Genomic DNA, 20,215 nt, shown 5'->3' on the forward strand with positions numbered 1-20,215 from the left:
CAACTTACATCCAATCAGCCCTTACCATGGTCAGGCATCTGAGATCCCATGGAGGTCACGCTGGTGTTCAGCACATCATTGACGGCAGTGTCACAATACAGGCTCCGCTGGACATCATGCTCACTGTCGGTCTGGTCGCTCTCCTCATGGCCGCTATCCTTCAAGCTGTTGCCCTCCAAGTCCTTGAAGGTGGAGCTGCTGGGTTGAAAAAAGAACGACAATTTGTAACTGTGATAGATCTGATTTTCGAAAACCTTTCAGAGCCGGGATGATGTCAGCTCTGTGGTGAGGCCAACAGTGACTGGATTGTCCAACAGGGTAGAAGGAAGAGAAATTTCTGTTTAAAGACCGTGGAACTCAACACTGTAGAGAGGTTCCCACTACTGGATGGTGATGCAGCTAATACTTTCATTCACTTATCTTCAGTGCGTCACTACGGGCGAGGCGGAAGAAGCTACAACTCTGAAACAACCACCTGCAAAAAATATCATCATTTCAGAAGGGTTTTTTTATTCTCTTCTTACACAATCAAAGTAAAACAATCATAGCTAATGTTTACTGAGGGATTACTGTGCATGAGGCACTGTAATAAGTGCTTGATATGAATTAACTTTTTTACTCATCATAACTCTATGACGGAAAGGCGCTATGAATATCCACATTCACAGATGAAAAAACAGAGGCACATGGAAGTTAAATAACTTGTCCAAGGTCACACAGTGGGTATAAATGTTGGAGATCTAAAACCAAGCCAGGCCATCTAGCCCCAGAGCCTGCATCCTTAACCACTATGCCTGCTAATCAGCTATGCAAATGAAAGTGGCAGAAATCGAGGTAATACAATTAAAATAGAAAAGGTTGTCTGGATCAGAGTATTCAAGTCTGTTTTAACTGAGACAGGCTGAGGGCCAGATTCAAAGAAATAGAGGAGACGCAGGAGCTGAAAAGAGGGGAGCCTTGGTGCATAGAAAGTAGGATAAAAGTGAGAACCAGAGAGTAAGCTTGAATGAAATCGTGAGTGTTGTTATGCTAAGAACATGGCACCTTCAGCTCAAGAGTTTGTAGGTAAATTTTCCTTGCACTTATTAAATCAATCCACCATTCAATGCAGTAAGCACACGATCCAAGAACCCCACACCATTTCTCACGAGGTAGAGAATAATACATAAGGTACATCCATAGAGGCCCCATCTGCTCTTCCTAATACTTTGTATGTCCTGACAGAGTCTGCAGCTGTGCTGCACCATGGACCATAAATTATGCATCTGAAATACCTAGTGAATGGTGAATCCACTCCCTAGTCAGCAAGGAAGCAGCAAAGGCACACTCAAGAAAATGTGTTGTTGTCTCAACAAGGGAGAATGGCACACTTGTGAATTAGGACAAGTCCCAACAGACCTCCTGTACCTCTGAAAAGGGAGCCCTGTGGAGATGACACTGCAAACTCGCTTGATCCGCTCAACCTTGAACATCCACAGGCCTGGCTCTCTGAGGCTTTGATAAGAACATTCGGTACATATGATGAAGAGCTATGCCGTGTACACAATGGCTACATTGTCATTCTCCACATTTGGTCAAAAGGAATCACAGCAGATTTTTAACATATGACCAACCTAGATGTAGAACGCCTGCTGCCCTGAATATGAAAAGGAAAAGATCAAAAGGGCAGTAACTGGAAAGCCATAATTATCAGAAAATGAAGGGCAGAAGAGGGTGAAGCATTGACCTGTTTGCTAATTATTTTCAGGAAGAATAACTGAGAATCAACTGTATTAAAACTAAAATCATTCAATAGGCCAACTCACTCAGCTCCTCCAAATTATGTCATGCAGCTACTCAGCCCTGGGGACCCACCAGGATGCAGTTCTATTCAAACACCAATCATCCTATGAGTCTTTTATGGTCATTAAGACCAATTGGAAACACATGCTTTAAATTGTGTCACCATCTCTAGCTTGAGGGCAAAGATTTTGAGGCTTCCTGTAAAAACCAATCCCACAGCTTGACCAGATTCAAAGTTTGTTTTTTATTAAAAAATTTGGTCCTGCCCACATGCACCCTGGCACCTTAGGAGACAGGAAATGACCTTCCTAGATGATGTTACTGGCTTCTACATTTTTATAACGAATAATTTTTCAAGGTGTATTTCTGGTATCGGAAGCATATGAATATTTCTTTAATCCAGAATACAAAATTGTTACCTTAAGCCAGAGAATTCAACCCTGAATTGACTGCAGTTCAGCAGTTGCCAAAACTTATTTGTGATATATGATGGTGAGAGGTAGCGAATAAGGACAATGCAATCAACCATTCCTTAGAGCAAAGTTTCTCAACCTGGGCACTGTTGACATTTTGGGCTTCTTTGTTGTCGGAGGCTGGCCGGTGCATTGCAGGGTGTTTAGCAGCATCCCTGGCCTCTACACACTAGATACCAGTAGAGCCCCTCCCAGAAGTTACAACCAAAAAGGTCTGAAGACATTGCCAAATCATCCCCAGTGGAGAACCACTCCTCTAGGTTCTTTAAACTCTATTCCTATAACAGGTTAGATCTCCTGACTGTAATGGAAAGCACATTGAACTTGGGAGTCATTAGTACAAGTGATAATCCATAATCTGCCACTGCATCTATGGGACCCTGGGCCTGATGGCTAATGTCTTTGTGCCTTGATTCCCTCATCTGTAAAATGTATTTGCTAAAACCTCCTTCACAAGGCCATTTTGCGAACTCATTGAGACACTCCCCATGAAGTACCACGTACACACAAATGTTCAATAAATGGTTATTGTTTATCTTTTTTTATCATTTCTCCCATATATGTTAATATGTTACTTGAGTTACAATTAAATATTATATCCATAGTCTTTTTATAGGATTGATATAGGAAATGCATATATAAAGGTTTCTAAATCTTCTGAAAAACTATAGTCAGACATTCTCCACTGTTAGTTTCTTGTAAAATTCAGGAACAGGAAAACAATTCTCCTGTCCCATGTGTATCCTTCCTTTATCGAAAAATGAGAACACTATGCTCTAGTGTACTTACCATTTTGTCTTGGCTACTCAAATGCTTCAAGGTAAATATAATGTTAAATTGCAGTGAGTTAGTGCCAGGGATCTCTCTTTAGATTCTTCTAATTGGTTTTGGATCTGTCTTTTTAAAATTTGATCATCATTTTCATATGCAGCTGAATATTATAAACCACCTCAGAGCTTTTATTTTTTAGGTAGAAAGAAGAGAAATAATAAAATAGGGAAGAACTGGCTACTAGGATTTAAGGGACTGGTAGTATGAGTTTGAGAACTCATGTATTCTCTAAAGAAAAAGCAAGGGGTATTAACTCCCTTTCCCCAAACCTTAGAATAGTTAACTTGCTTAAAGTCAGTTTGCCCATATGACAAACTAAGTACACTTACTCTCATCTTGTAAGGACATTTAGTGGCTTAATGAATGGATTTCTGTAAGGCAGTTTAAGACTCAGTAAGCAAGATGCTGCAAATTGTATAACAGCCTGGTAAATGGCCACTCACCCAAAACAAATTACAATTTATGCCAGGCATAAAAAATGCTGATTTCACTTGCTTTATTACCTGTGTACCTCTTGGGAGATGAAAGACTTGTAAACCAACTTTTGTGGGACAATAAATTAGGGTTCTTTTTCAGTGGTATTGTAAATACAAATCTTTCTATTACTTGCTCTGGTGGTCAACAGAGGGATAAGTTTGTTTGAAGAGAAAAAACTTTAGAACAAAACTCTGCACATAATAGTTACTCTGAAAATTCTTGATGAATGAATGTTAATAACATTCTGACTCATCTTTACCCTTTAAAATATCAGAAACTTTTCCAAAAGACAGAATTATCCAAAAGGTCATATTTGCTAGGAGGTCACACCACATATCCAGGAAATACCTTCTGAGAGTAAGAACAGGAAGGGAGTGAAAGTCAAATGAGTACTGTAACTATATTTTAAAGACATAAAGAAGATTCCAGAGTGGTTCTTGGACCACCTGTATCACAAGTCACCTTGGGAACCTGTGAAAACTAGAGATTCTCTAGGGATGGAGCTAGAGACTCTGCATTTAACAAGCCTCCCAGGTGTTCTAATGCATGTTAAAGGGCAGAAATTGCTGGCTTAAAGGGGCGATTCATGCTAGTTTTCAATCGGAAAATGCTGAGGTTTTTTTCAACATCTTTCATCCATTCATTCAATAAACAGGTGCCAGCACTTGTTATAGACAAGGCACCATACCAGGTGCTGAAAAACCCCAGGACAATTTGGGTGGAAAAGGAAAGTGCCATGCATGGTTTAGGAGCCAATGCTCATTTTTTTCCCCCTCACTGCTTTAGTATCACGTTCATTTCCTGTTTTATTTTCTTGGAGCTCCAGCCTCATGCCCTGCTTGATACTGCTCAAAAAGCACTGCAGGAGTGGATATCAGACAGCAGCACAGAGAAGTGGTACGAGGAAAGACAGTGTTGCAGCAGGGGCCAAGTACCACTGCTGGCTTTCCTTGCTTTGAGATGATAGCAAGGAAACAAACATAGCAGGAAGGAAGTCCATCCAGAAAAAAATTCCATACTGTCTCGGCTTGTTAATCTGGGACTCTGACATAAGCCTTGAATGCACCTGCAGGTTACAGGTGATGTAAAAAACCTACAGAAATATAACGCTAGATTCCTCAGTGTAGATTATGAGGAATGTGCCACACATCTCCTGTTTGCCTTCCAAATCTACTCTTCACCCTTCTCAACATTGATTTGTGCTAGAAGAACCCCCTTGCCATCTAGCTTTCCATTGGTTTACTGGAGGTAGATAGATGTGAGAGAGAGAGGGGAAAAAAAAAAAGGCTGCCTGTAAGACAGAGAACAATTGCTGGAGAATGCCAAAAAGAAGGGCCCAATGAGCATCCTTGGATGAGAAAAAAAAATGAATAGACAAAGAGAAAACGGATAGGAAAAGAATTTCTCAAAGTTGGCCTGAAATTGGTTTGTCATGTAAAGAAACAGGGACATGATAATAAAATTAAAACTGATAATTACATTCAGAATTCTTTGGCCAGGAGCTTTTTCCATGCATGTAAATGGATCCGCAAGAAACCACATACAGCAAAATGCCTTTGAAACATCACCATGAGCTATCTGAACACGGTTTGCATGGTATGGTCTTATCACCTGGCATGAGTCACCACTCTCTTTTAACATTTTCCACACGTTTTACATTTAAAACGGTTAGTCCCCTCAAAAAAAGCATAGCACACAAGATTCCCTGTGTCTTTCCAGGTATTGTGCTTTGTCTAAATTCAATTGATCCCATAAATTCCAAGGCCTTTGTGGTTTTCCAAAGCCCTCAAGGTGCCAAAAACAGAACCTGGCAAAAATGCATGTGTTCCTGAGCTTTCAGATGTTTCCTCTTCATCAAGGTAGTAAAAAGCCACTCTCTTTGATTTCAGGCAACATCAGGACATTTTTTTTTTCCACCGAAGGCCTCTTAAGTCCAGGTTGTGCCTTTTGTGTGTATGTTTGTGTAGACAAAAATATATAAAGTAATTAATCAAAATCAGACGTTCTAGTGAGTCCCAAAGCTGCTGTGGAAATACGTGTATCCCAAAAGCTAAATGTTTGAATGTAAGTTTTCATCTCATCAGTTTGCCTTGTGCGTGGGATATTCAGGTCTGACCAAGATGGTGAGGGTCCCTAGGAGTCTTAGCTTTCTCCCATGCTATTAAAATCCGGCTCATGCTCTGAGTTAAACCTAGGCATAGAATTCCCAGGTACCCAGAGCTAGCCCAAGGGACCTGTGAGGATAAGGCAAGTCACTGTTTTACCAGAAGTTTTAAAATAAAACAAAGGAGCTTTGAAATAACTGTTCTGAAGCAGAAAACAAAGCAGATTTCTGTGGCAAAGTTACTCTAATCAGTGCACAAAAAGAGGGTTTTTTTTTTCCCTCGTAAAACAAATCAGTCGGATAATTTTGAATTCCTCACCTTTTGTTTTTATTCTGTGGGCCAAGAAAATATTCAAAATAGATTCCTCCCCACCCCTCAAAAAAATTGCAAACAGTGCTATGACTGTTAATACTGAGCTATCCATTTTCAGATAATTAACAATCATCACTTAAGGTCGCAAGCAGTTCCAGACCAGTACAGATAAATCTAACATGTTTTCAGAGGTTATTGCAGCATCGTGAATTAAATTAGATATGAATTAAAGTTGTTTGCACAACCAACTAGTTTATTCCTTGAATCCTACCCTTCTAGTGATACAAATTTATGGGATTAGAGCCAGCAAAATAATAGAATTTTCCGATCTTCTCTACTGCAGCCCTAACATACCCTGCTTGCCTTTCTATTTCATTTCTATTATTTTAACAAACACACGCAGAGTTCAATTTTAGCTGCAGAATAACCACTGGACCATTCAAGACGATGTTTGCATCAAAAAGTAATAAAGGCATCATCTGAATGGTCAGTAATGGTTTTTCTGCGCAAGAAGTTCTCTGCTTAGAGGACTCTCTGAAACCCTTGTCTTGCCGGCCTTGGGCACGTCAGTGCCCACGGCACCAGATGCAACCTTCCTTGGCAGTATTCTGCTCTGTATTCACATACATTGTGGCTCCATGAATAACTGAGTTATGACCAACCATTCACACAAATCTCAGCTTTGAATGCTTCATTGGAAACACTTCTATAGATAAACAAGTTTCTACTGTATAGCTCAGGGAACTATATTCAATATCTTACAGTAACCTATAATGAAAAAGAATATGAAAAGGAATATATGTATGTGTATGTATGACTGAAACATTATACTGTACACCAGAATGACACAACATTGCAAACTGACTATACTTCAATAAACATTTAAAAATAAAGAAACACTTCTAAACATTTCAAGATTTATTAAATAAGGCAAATATCTTTTCTTTCCCTCTCTCATCTACAAAGTTTTTTAAAGGTAAAGAATTCGCTTCTCTGTCATTAAAATATCCTTAAAATGATTTCAAAGTTGTCAAAAGAACAGTAATCTTGAAATTCACTAGAAGTTACACGTGAGATAAATGTTAAGGCCTCTATTTAAAGTGAAGAGCAACAAGAATTTTGATATCAACATGATTTTGAATGTATCTGTTTTCTAATATTAGATTTCTAAATCATCACATACAACTGTATTTTAAAATGATCCCAATTTTATTTTTTTAAATTGTTTATGTATACATTTATATAAAAAAAAACATGATAAAATGCCAACAGTGATTGTCTTGGGTTATTTTTATTTAGATTTTTTTTATGCTTTTCTGAATTTTCCTAATTTTCTACTACAAAGAGATAGGTATTTTCATTTTATAATCTGAAAAGGATATCATTGAAAAAATTAATCTTTTTGCTTTTTATATTAAATCAGGCTTAGTTGTCGAAATAGGCAAGCAAACCAACATACCTTTTGATTAAATGGGCTCGGCTGTTCACGTAGTTCGAGTCAAAAGAGTAGTTTTCAGTCTGCAATGGGGAAAAAAAATTTTAAAGGTTACGAAATTGATTCATGAAAAGAGCCAAACTGTCCTACTTAGGAGGAATTTTTCTACTGGGCAAGAGGCAATGAATGAATCAGAAACTGAGGCCATAGTAGGGCAAGAGCCTAAGGAGTGCCTTCCATCTCCTAGGGGCCCCGGGGGCTCTGTGGAGGCAGCTTTCCCAGGCAGACCAAGATGAACTTGACACAAACATCCGCTAGAATATGCCTGGCTACCGACCATGCAACCACTCAGGGAAGATACAGCATGACCCAAAATCTTTACAGAAACTAATTGCTTCCCATTCCCCAGTGGACACAATTCTGTGCCCATCAAATTGACTGGAAGTTCAAAGGTATTTTTATTAGTAGTAGATAATTAACATGTTAAAACGTTTATTCCATAGATATGGAAATGCAGGCAAGGTAATCCCCCACTGTGGATTTAAACTCTGCACTTCCCTTTGTTTTAAGACATTTTGCTCAGCACTGGTTATACAGAAAGGCCTCCGTTTTATCACAGACATAAAGGCAAACAAGTGTGATGCCGAAAACAGGGTGAAGGGCAGTCCACAGGGGGTGCCAGAGCCTTTCATGTGAAACATGAAGTTTGCAAGCAACCCCCTGTCTCAGCTCCTATCATTAAAACACCACTGTCTAATCTGGTTATAGCAGACTGCCTGAGCAACGGCTTTACAAAAGCCAGTGCAGAATACCTGCCAGATGAAAGCGATGGGAAAACAGCTGAGGAGCATCCGGTGGTTGGGGGGATGGAAGAGGGGCAGACTTAGAAGGTGGGAACGCAGGGGAAAGTCGACACTGGAGTAACCAAAAGTCCTAATAAAGGGGATCTTACCTCCAACGCTAGAGTACTACTCTCACTGAACCATTGTATAAACTAAAAAATGCCCCAACACATCTCCTGCCAGTCTACCTGAAATCTTTACCATTCTCACCATTCCTTAGGGCCTTCTGAAATCACCCACTGAAAGTGCCTGGGAAAGGAAACACAATAGCTGTCTAGCTAACAAAATAGCAGATTCCTTTCAGATGACTACGTGCCACACATTAACTGTGCTCGGCTCTTAGATGCAGCTTTTGGTTTCAAGATCAGAGTTTGGTAGAGAAGAGAACAGGGCAGGTGATGGCAGATCTGTTAGAGCAGGCAGGTAGCTAGTTAGGAGCAGAGAAAGGGGGCATGGGCCAAATGGCAGGAAACCACACATCTTGTGAACAATGGGGGTCCTTGGGCCGACAGAGGAAAGCAGGAACCTCTGGACTCATAAGAAATCACACATTTTGGGGTGACAAGTGTCTTGGAGGCAGATAAAGAAAGGTGGGATAAGGCAGGAATCTCCTGTGTCCAAATGTAACCTTTTATGCTCTCATCCAAATATAACCTTTTCCTCATTATGCCCTCATTACAATAAAATCAGCCTTGCAGATTAGAAGTACCTAAACTGCAGTGACATCATGACCCTTCCCATCCAGATTAAATAAAGACAAAAATCCCTCCTCCCTTCAGGAAGGTGGAGCTGTGATGAAAATCAGGAAATACGACCCCAAACCCCTCCCTCCTCAATGGATAGTCCACTCATTCATTTTCACACCTCATGTAACCAGTTTGCCAAAGAAACTCAGCACCGCTACTCACCTGAGTCTGCCTGCTCTCCCCTTGAAAGCATACTATCACTTACTAAATCCTCGCTTTGCTTTCTTGACCTCTGTGTCTCATTTCTGAATTCTTCCTGCGATGAGACAAGAACCTGCTCTCTTGGTAACATAAGTACCACATGAGCACCAAACAGCCAAGAGTCAGGATAGGGAACCTAGGTATCTAGAGTAGGTGGGAATGAGTGCGGAGTAGGTGGGAGAAAGAAGGAGAGCCTTCGGAGAAGAAAACTAAATCCCACCATTGTCCTGTACTTACTCAGGCATGTCCATGCCCTCCACATGGCCTTCATTTGAAGATAAGCTGTGTAATATCCACTCATGCTGCTTTTATCTAGTAAAATCCCCTTTAATGAAAACCATAAGTAAGTTTTGGTGTTGTTGGTAGGAATGGATTGGGAGAGTGAAAATCAAAAGGGTCAGTTCATTTCTAATTTTTCATAAGAAAATGGATGCCAAAATGTTTGCAAACATAATTACAGGAGGAGGAGGATGCAAACTTGAAGCTGCCTTGGGAATACAATACTAGAAGAGGTTATCCATCAGTCAGTCAACCAACAAGCATTTCTTGAATTAATTCCTTATGCCAACATAAAAGGTAAAAATGGTGTTGAGTAAATGTGCTCTTCTGTGATATTCAGTACAATATATAATTTAATAAGTGGAAGTCTTCTACCCCCTCAAAAGCATTCTATCCAGATAAAACAGGGAATTGATCAAGCACTCAGGAGTCTAATTATTAGTTTGTGCAACCTTGGGCAAATTACTTAATTTCTATGTGCTTCACTTTCCTCCTCTATAAAACAGGCATAATAGAACATGAATGCAAAGGGGAATTTCAATTGCATTTATCCTGGTTCACGGTGAGAACGGTGGAAATCCTTATCCCCTGCTTTCTACAGAACCTGGATCTGCGAGAAGGATCCGGGATTTGACCCCATTCAGGCAATAAAAGAGTAATGGGCACATATTCCATCTTAGTCTCCAAACTTAGTAAATCATTTTTTCAAGAAAATTAATAGATAGACACACAGATGCAAAAAAGGAAAAGAAGATACTGGCTTTGCAGGGAAAGCATGAGCAACATCTCAAAACACTGTCATGTTACAGAAGCCAGTTTTCAAGCAGAATATTTGGCATAGCTTTGCATATGAGAGTGTCCAATCTGTGTGCACTGTGCATCAAATATGGAAGCTCTGTGGAGACGTGACCTCCAGGCATGGTCCCAGAACTCTATGCTGGGGCAAATAAGCAAAACCAGACACATTTCATCCCTGGTCACTGTACTGCTTCTTGGTTCTAATGGAAGAATATATCTCACCTTGAGGAGTCCCGCTCACAGGCACTGAGTTAAAAGAAGAAATGGGTTGAGAAGGCTTGCTTACGGAAACCTTAACAAGACTCTTTCCCTTGCTGTGGTGTACAGATTGGTTAACCTGGGCAGATACGCCAGGCATGACCTGCTGCTGTAGGTAGGAGAGTATCACTGAAGCTTATCACCCTCTCATCTTTCCTTCTCCACTTTTTACTCTAACAGAGTAACCTTCCCCCATTCTTGTGGGTGCTGGTCTTCAAATGTAAATATTTCGTTCCCCAAACCAGCACAAACTGTAACAGGCAGATGACCCATGCTGCATCCTTAGGTAAGTAGAAGCACTAGTCATGAGGCAAGTTCCTAGAGCTGACTTTCCCATAGTGGATGGAGCTATGCTGAGTCATCCATTATCTTTCGCCTTTGTAATCAGTCTCGGGTCTCTCTGTGAGGCCGTTTGGTTGGAGTTATGGAAACAACCTCTGCAAAAGAATTATTCTAATTGGATAGGATACACTATTCTGGCCTCATTAGTGTTACAGTCCAACAACTGAGCTAACTGGCCATAGATGACCTATTATGGGTCCATGTACCCTAACATCAAGTGTTCTTACTCGTACTGATCCAAGGTGTGTGCTCAGACCCAACTCCAGTGCACTGAAAGAGTACATATTTTCACTCTTCAGGTAGAGCAAAGAATGAGACTCAGACCACCTTGAAGAAGGAAATAACCTTAACAAATAGTTTGCATGTCTTAAGCCAATGGCTCTCAGCCCTACCTACACATTAGAATCAACTAGGGAACTTTAAATATATATACTGTGGCGAAGGTCCCACTCCAAGAGATTTTGAGGTAAATGGCCTGGAGTGGGGCCCAAGCATTGGTATTTTTTAAAACGCTTCCCAGGTCATTTTAACATACATCCGGAGTGGAGAACCCCTGAGCAAAAGACTGCCCACAGGCTTTTATCTGATGTGCTCTGTTTTCTAAGGCAAGCCCAGCTGCTCAGAAGATGGTATCTCTTTTGTCAGATTATCTGCTGAGGTCATCTCAGTAGAGGCTAACGAATGACAACAGAAATACACTTTTTAAGAAATAATAAAAGAGCTTTTCTGTTTTGCATGAATGTATTGGCGCCTGGTTAGCCTTATTTAATCAAAATTTGCTTGACATTATTCCAATCCCCTCTCTAAGTATTCTAAATGGCAAGTAGCACGAAACATTTGAGAGGGGAAATTTTCTGTAAATGTCACATTAATTTCACTAGGAAATGTCCCCATTCTAATGAGACAGCCAAGTTAACACAGGAACACAGCAAAAAGACAAGAACAACATTTGTTTCTGAAAAACCTAAATTTTGACATTCAAAAATGGGTCTAGAGCAAACTTTTATTTCCAGTCTCAATGGAAAACAAGTCACTTTCCTATCATTTAATATATTTCTCCCAAATCCTTTCTCTAATTAGAAGTCTTTATCCTAGGATTCACTGAGAGCAGACTTCTCACTTGGTTTAGGTTTAATTTAGAAAAATAAAATAAAAGCTTAGGGCTTTCTCCTCTAAGGACTAAAACTTTGATTTAAAATCCTAACCATTCTGCCTTGTTTTTAAAAGGTATCACACAGTTGCTTATTGGTTACTTAGGAGCACTATTCTAAACATAAATCACTGTACCATGCACCTGTACGGCACCCCCACTGACCCCAAAGCACCATATTTTTTGTGTTCTTGCCTTTAATTCTGAACATATGACTCCCACCAACTTGCTATAAAACACTCAGTATTGTTCCTTCTCAGTGCTATTAGTATATCAAAAGCAGCTCGTCTTCCATTTCAAGATTGATACTTCTGTGTTCTTGGAAACTATAATTCTATTTGTTAGAATAGTCTACAAAATGAGAGTTAAATCCTGGGTCAACAGCTGAGATGTTGTTTTCCTAAGGGGAAAATTACATGATCTTTAACATGGGGACTTCGGTGTAATGTTTTGGGTTTTGTTGTTTGGTTTTTCCCCTGCTCAGGAGCCTTCTTTGCTGACTCCTTTCAATTCCCAGCTCCTTTCTGGATATGGGAGGTTTCTAGAGAGACTTTTGGATGGGTGGTGTGTTATTATGTTAATAAGTCTGGCACATCAGAAGTCAAATACTTCCATGTTCTCAGGCCCCCAAGGTACCAGAATGTCCTACTTTAATTGTCATTTTGCATTACTTTTACAGTTCACTGACTTGTGCCCTAGTCTCTGGAAGAGTGACTCTGACTCTCTCAGCACCACATTTATCACCAGGAGAGGCTTCAGTCCTGAGGAGAAAAGGAAGCCCAGTAAATGCAGATATCCAGGGCTAGAATTTTTCCCCAGCAGCATAAAGCCCCAGGTCACAATACAAAGTTTCAAAAGGTTACAGAGGCTGAGATGAAAACAGAGATTCCTCAAACCTTAAGGTTTTCATGTGAAAATGAACAGCCATTTTAAATTACACTTTCAAAGTCCCATCAAACTGAAAAGCATTGTAACTGCAATCTGCTAATTATTGCCTTTTAATTTTTCACTCTTAGTCATTTTATCAATACAAACAGGAAAACTGGAATCTCGAATCAGATGCGCAGCAGAATGATTTTTAAATGCTGATTCTTTTTTTTTCACTGCTGATGTCTAATAATGATAATTGTGCCTATTGATCAAAGATGATCAGACTCATAACCTTTTTCTGAAAGTGACCGCTGCTTTAGATGTTCAAATGGCATCTCCTCACAAAGGCATTTTTAGAAAATGAATTGACAAATGGCTTTTTCCTCCTTCCTATCCTTGACACATAAAAATGAAAATGTAAATTCTATATAAAAATAAAGCCAACATGCCTCCAGCTAGAATGTATATTCAAAGACTCATCCATCCAGACAGCAGCAGCTGAAGCAAGAATTAGTGAAGATGAAATAAAATGCACCATCCCCAGAGCTGCCATCACTAGAAAGCTCATATTTACCCTGAACTGGAAAACAAGCTAAGTTAGCTTCCACTAACCATGCCTACATACACACCAGGACTAATTCTCATGTACACACGCACACATGTGCATGTGCACACACACACACAGTTTGACCACGGTGAGCGATGTGGTATAATGGAGGGACCTGGATTCCCTCTTCATGTTTGTCACGGACTCATTGATGGTCTTGAATGAATCACTTTATCCTTCTCGGGGCCTTAATTTACTTATCTGTGAAATGAATAATCCAAAGGATGTCAATGTTCCCTTTCAAGCGTCCCAAATTCTAGGATCGTAAAACAAAATGGCTCTTATCAATTCATCCATTCAATAAACATGCACCAAAGCCTGAAGATGAAAAATAAAAAAGATATAGGCTGCACCTGTAAGGAAGTCACAAATTGACGGACCTCTTACTGGGGATGGTTAAACTATCTGCCATTCAGAAAAACATGAAACACACGCACGCATGCACAAGCCCATACTTACCTGCAGATACACACATGTACTTGTGCACAGGCTATGGTGTGCAACTTTGAGAATTACTCTGCAACTTGATGAAACTAATTAGCACCCTAATGGCTTGATGGTAGTAGGTGATGGACATAGGAGGATTTAGCCTTTATATGTGTTACATGTACAAACTCACATCACAAATTCAGAGAACCTCTTTCTCCTATCAGATGAGTTATAAAATTCTTCAAGTTCTTGGAAATAGCACATGTGTATATCCCTTTGGCTCCATTTCCACAGGCTTCGTCACCTGTGCCACTACTTCTTCATCTCCATCTGTCTTTTGCTCTGGCCCATTCTGCAAAACACTGTGCACATAATCTTCCTTTCTCACTATTTTCATCCCAGCACTTCTCTTTCCAAGGGTTCAAAGAACCCTCACAGTGGTTCCCCATCACATTGAGCATTAAATCTAAATTAAATCTTTAGCTGAGCAGTCATCCAACACAAGTCTTCTACTTGCCTCTTATCTAATTTCCCTCATTTCTAATATATCTACATCACTGATCATCCCACATAGCTTAGCATGTTCTCAGCACTTAGTGTTCAGACTGTGTGATGTACTTTTGCACTTACTGGGGCTCTACGTTTATTTCATGTGTAGCATGTCAGTTCCTCCTCTAACTAGACTGAGAGCTTCCTTTTGAAGACTCACTGCCACAGTGCTGGAGATTTAGCAAGTACTCATGTAAGTATGCATGTAATAAACCCATCAGCAAATGACCAGAGAAGAGATCGAAGAGGTTAAGAATGAAGCTTCTAATTGCAGTTAAAGCAGGTGACCAATTATATTAGGCCAAAGTGGTTTTGTTTCTTCAGAAAGCATCCGTTCTGCACACTGTCTTCTATAGTTACAATCTGTTCTCGGTCCTCACTCCCAACTATTACCTTATAAATACACCGCAGTCTGGATATAACTGCCAAGGAGAAGATGCCACAGTTAGGTGCTTCCTGCCCATCATCCACTGGCCCTGCCATATCTCTGGAAATGGCAGTAGTGACACATGTTCCTAGTTTGGAAACTAGGGTGGATAAAAATTTCTGTAAGAAGATAAGGCTTTGCCTTATCTGTAGACCTCTGAGCCACAGACTGACAGCGTGGCAGCTACTTTTCTGCATGTGGAAGAGAACTCTAGGATTCCAGTAGCTTTCAGGACAGGGCTATCAGTGGGAAACACAGGTCATGTAGTTAACATCAGAGTCAAGTGGAAAGAGGTCCCCTCCTGGTGGCCTTTCATCATCACTCCTAAAATTTCACTGACACCATTGATGTGATCAGACTACCTAGAGGTGACAAAGGCAGCTTAGGGAAAGCACTCTTCTCCACCCTTGTCTTTCATTGGGTCAGAGGTGTGCCTTTAGAAGAGCAACCCAGTGAAAATATTACTACAAAGGTCTCCTTGAGAAACCTAGCAGCTTTCTGCAGGAATCCACGCAATTCAGAGGCAAAGAGCCTACTGAATGCCCAGACTAAGCATCATACCAAAATAGATAAGAACAGGCTTCTGAATAAGGTTCTGAGACCATCTTCTAAGTCCTCTGTGGGGCACAGTGTACTTTAAAATAATATCTGATTATCAAAAGCTCTGAGGAACTAATTAATGCCTATTCTACAGAGGAATACAAAATCAACAAGACTTCAGTGTGGATAAAAGTAGTTTAAGAGTAAATAAAATGACTAATCCAATCACATGAGTCACTCTATCTCATCCCACATAAACAAAATTCAACCTGAGAAGTAAATAGCTATCAACCACATTTGCTGGTGGAACAAACCCTGGAGTCCAATCACCTTCCCCATATATGTAACTATAACACATTAAAGCTATTTTGCAGGCACAGAGTGCCTTTCATCCCCAAATATCAAAGCACTTTACAAGTAGTTGCCAACTGTGATTCCCCCCTCAAGCAGCCAAGAAAACAAACGCACAGGTTAAGTGCTACAGCCACGTTAAATACTGACTCAGCTAGAATAAGCCACAAAACAAGGACAAGAAAAATCCCCGGGAACACTGTTCTTGGCATGACCTACTACTGAGATGGAAAGCAAGCACAAGATGGTAGCATCAGGGAAGTGATTAGTCTGCTTTATACCTATTTTTCTCTGAATGACTTTCTTGGCTACTTCCAGTGAGTAGGTCAGGAGAGGATAGCCTAGCAGAGAGACAAAAGGAAAATTTGGCATCCACTAACTGGAGACAGCTCTCCAGACCTAGCTAGAAGACCCAGAAACACAGCCCAAGGGATCTAGGAATGAGCCACTTTCTTCCTTGGAACCTTGGTACCCATTTCAATTGTCCTTTAGAGGCACTGGCAACCATCTTTACAAGGTGACCTAAGATGACTAGTGATGACTTATAGGGTAGCTTCCATTTCAGAAGCTACGATTTGGTAAAGCTGGTCCAACTGACAATAAGAAACCAATATAAGACCTCCCACAAGCAATGGCCCAGGGATCGATCCACAGTATGAGCTCTGCTGAATCCAGCCTACCTTTGCGTCTTTCTGGCTTAGAGCAGGTCCAGCACTCTCAGAACCAGAGCTGGTCCATTTCTGTTCAATTCTATTTTATTGGTCTCAATTTTCTACTGCTTAGCAGCTTTGGAGCCCTGACTGCCTGCAGAGTGCAATTTCATTGAGCAAGCCTTGTCAGCTGAAAAGACTTTCAAAATATTTGGAGGGAAAGCAGTGGGTGGCCCTGTGCCTGTGGGCCAAAACAACACCCCCAAATCCAGTTCCAGCCTCAATCTCATTATTTATATTATACATCACTTAAAAGCCAGTTGCCTCCACAAGCTTATTTAAGAGGGAAGGAGTAACAGCCTTTGGCACATCATTCTAAATTCATTTCCCTTGTACCGGCTTGTTGCTCAAGCCTGTAATATATGATCACGCCGACCAAAAACAACCGAGAAATATACCATCTTAGGAACAGTGAATGTGTTAGCTTCTAATATTGATGTCTTCTAATTAGATGCAATACAATAGATCATTTTCTTGTTTGCGGTCAATGAAATCCTCCAAAGTTCTCTTTTGTTGTAGCTCTTTTGATTACTGCCATGGCAGACTGAGGGGTATCTCAGTTCACTGGGATGCAGAATCAAGGATGCACACACACAGCATCCACTTATATTTACTGTCCCCAAAATATAAACAGACTATTTACTTCAGATCTTTTAAGCACCCATTTCAAATTTAATGAGGCACAATAAACATTTCTCAAAATCAGACTCCATGGTTGCTTAACATTGGCAACTCTCTAATTATGACTGTAGTTTAAATAAAGGGCATTTGGTTCAGTTAAAATTATTAGGCACTGAACGAAGTCCACAGTAGCCTCCAGTTTCTAGTGACTTAAACAAGCATGGCAGCAAATCAGTGTTGGAGGCAAGATAGAGCTCAGACTTCAGCATCACTTCATGAGGCGTAAATGAGAAGCAATAGGAAGAGGACTGACTCAAGGAAGTAATGGAAATGTTTACTCATTTTCTAAAAACCCCTACCTGTCCTCTCAAATCCTAATAGACTTTCTTATTTTATGCCAGGGTAGGGATGGTGAAGGCAGGCTGGAATTTGACCTGAGTTTATAAACAGAGATTAATCAAAAGGCTACTATCTGACATCAGAGTGCTGGCAACCATGCACAGTAAAGCCATCATTACACCTCGCAAAGTGGCTAATATTCTCAGCAGCTTGAAATTGTCAAAGTATTAGAAATCTGTAATGCAGTTATGCAATGCACCAACAGAACGCCAATTACTAAAGGACCTTGCATTTATACGGAACCTTTTATCACAATGAATTTCAGAATGTTTAACAGGCTGTTATGAAAAGGCATCATTTACCCCCACAGCTGAAGTCTAATAGCATTCTGCACCAGTAACAGTAAATAAAGAGGGTTTCAGGAGGGAGAAAAAAATTTACTTAACCTTAGAGAAACCAGAAGATAGAGAAATATTTTTAGATGGGTGGAAAACAGACACCGAAAGTTGGAAACTGGGCCTAGATGTAGCTACATTTTCTACGGAGCTCCTGGCACAGAATTGAAGAATTTTCCTCCTCATCTAGCCAGCAAGACTTCCAGGAGGTGCTTAATGACTGCAATGGAGCAGGTGCCTCTTGTCAATATCAACTAGAAAGAATCCGCCTTTGGAAATGGACATGATACACAAAAACTTGCCATTTCTTTTCTTCTTGTTTTCTTTTTTCTTTTTTTTTTTTTTGCCTTTTCACCAACATTAACTAGTTAATCCTCCTGCTACTATTATAAGCTAAATAACTCTTATTAACCCCATTAGCAGCAGGACAAAACAGGTTAAGAGACTTGCCCTTTACTAGAGAGGAGCAGGATCACATCTGCAAGCAGAATTCAAGATTTCTCACTCCAGGTCCTGCGCTCACACCACTAGGCCACACCTCATTAGGATTCTGGGAAATGCAATGAAGTAGAAGTAATTAGGACTGGCTGACTGGATGTACTATTTGGGAGGAAAAAAAAAATACCCTAGCCTGCTTAAACATGACAGGTTCAAGGGCGGTGAACACAACTAGAGCAATTTCCTCCTGCAGGAAGATTAAGAAATAATGAGGGGGAACACCTCACCGCCCCCTGCGCCATCAGACTCCCAACAGCAAAAACCAGGAACAATTCCAAACTGAACTGTTAAAAAAAAAGAACACTGTCAGAAATATAACACTGTACTTTCTCTGCCAGTCCTACCCCGCAACCTGTATGAGTGACTTCTAACTTCCTTTCCCCATATCGTTCTGTGTCCGCCCTCCCCAACTCTGTCCTGGTTAGTCTTTCAAATATTCTTTGACACTTCTTTCTCCATTCACTTTATGTGCACACACATCCTTCTCTCACAGGAAACTAGCACACTCACTCCTCCAATACTTGTGTCTACTTGATAATAAAGAAAGATTTTTTTGCGGTTCAACCAGTACAAAGAGGTGTGGGCAGTCATATCGTAATTCATACACACACACACACACATACACACATATGGTATACAATTTTTATGAAGGAAAAAGGGTTGTATCTTTGTGTCTCTATGTTTTTTGATAGAGGTACTGGGGATTGAATCCAGGACCTCATGCATGCTAAGCATGCACTCTGCCACTAAACTATTCCCACCCCCACCCTACCCCTGTGTCTCTATATTTTAAAATTCTTGTTCCTGGTAGACAGACAAGCTTCAGTTAGGGCCATAAGTCACCCTGGTGATTATTTCTGCAGGTGGTTTAAGCTTAGAAAAGACTGCATAGAATATTCAAAGAAAAATCCTAGAAACCCTTCAAAACACAGAGCCCTCAAGGAAAAAAATAGAGAATGTTCTTACTAGCTGTGTGACCTTGCAGAAGTCACTGAACCTCTCTGACCCTCAATTTCCCAATCTAGAAAATGGCAATAGTATCTGTCTTTATCCAACAGAGTTATTATTAGGATCCAATAAAACAATAAATGCGCAGGTACATTCTAAAACTGAACTGTCAGACAAATGACAGGTCATCTGATTATCAGGTCATAAATGTGATTTCTCTTGAATACTTATTTCTATTGCCAACTAAATTCCCATTGAACATTAAGAACAGTTTTCTTTCTGAGGTTCCCTACCAGGATATTTTATCTCGTTCTCCCCTTATCTGTACTATCAGAAAAAGAAATAATGTGGTAGGCAGCCATGTTTTTTGGCATGAGAAAAAAGCATATATATATGAACCCAACTTCTCTAATTGCTGACTGGACATCTTAGCTAGAGTGTGTGTGTGTGTGTGTGTGTGTGTGTGTGTGTGGAGAGAGGAAGAAAACTCAGCTTAAAGAGAGTTGAAATGACCTCGCACCATCTGAAATTATGTGAAAGGCAAAATTTGAGACACTTTAAAAGCCTTTATAAACTAGTTTTCCTTCGCCCCATTTCCTTCCTCTGTTATGATTGAACTGTCATGGAACCTCTTTTCTTAAAGAAAAAAAAAGAAAGAAAGAAAGAAAGAAAACCTCATCCCAGGGTTAAGTAAAGCACATTAGCATGCATAATTCAGAGCCATCAGCTGGGAATGAGCCATTCAAAGCCTAGTGTGGTGGGTGGATAGAAAAACACGGTTAAAGGACTCGAGCAGCCTGATCAGGGTCTTCTAAGAGCCCAAGCAATGAGAGATTTCAACTCAGGACCACCCTGGAGCCTGACTGTGGGCTCATTCTACCATTCCTTAGAGCTGTGCTG

At 40.3% G+C, this 20,215-nt stretch overlaps 1 protein-coding gene across 6 annotated transcripts in view; it reads right to left on the reverse strand.

Annotated features, from left to right (window-relative positions):
* Nucleotides 1-20,215, reverse strand: part of PCDH19 (protocadherin 19) — a 95,850-nt gene that overhangs the window by 34,768 nt on the left and 40,867 nt on the right. For 2 of the 6 annotated variants that reach the window (XM_006210249.4, XM_031671470.2), the window contains 2 exons: nt 7,440-7,498; nt 26-195 (listed from right to left, as the gene is read on the reverse strand). In XM_006210249.4, coding sequence (XP_006210311.1) covers nt 26-195; nt 7,440-7,498 — 229 coding nt within the window. Of the gene's footprint in view, nt 1-25; nt 199-7,439; nt 7,499-20,215 lie in introns of all 6 variants that reach the window. The other 4 variants (XM_006210248.4, XM_006210247.4, XM_072956192.1 and 1 more) reach the window with 3 other exon arrangements.

This window comes from Vicugna pacos, chromosome X, assembly GCF_048564905.1.
Source record: "Vicugna pacos chromosome X, VicPac4, whole genome shotgun sequence".
NCBI lineage: Eukaryota > Metazoa > Chordata > Mammalia > Artiodactyla > Camelidae > Vicugna > Vicugna pacos.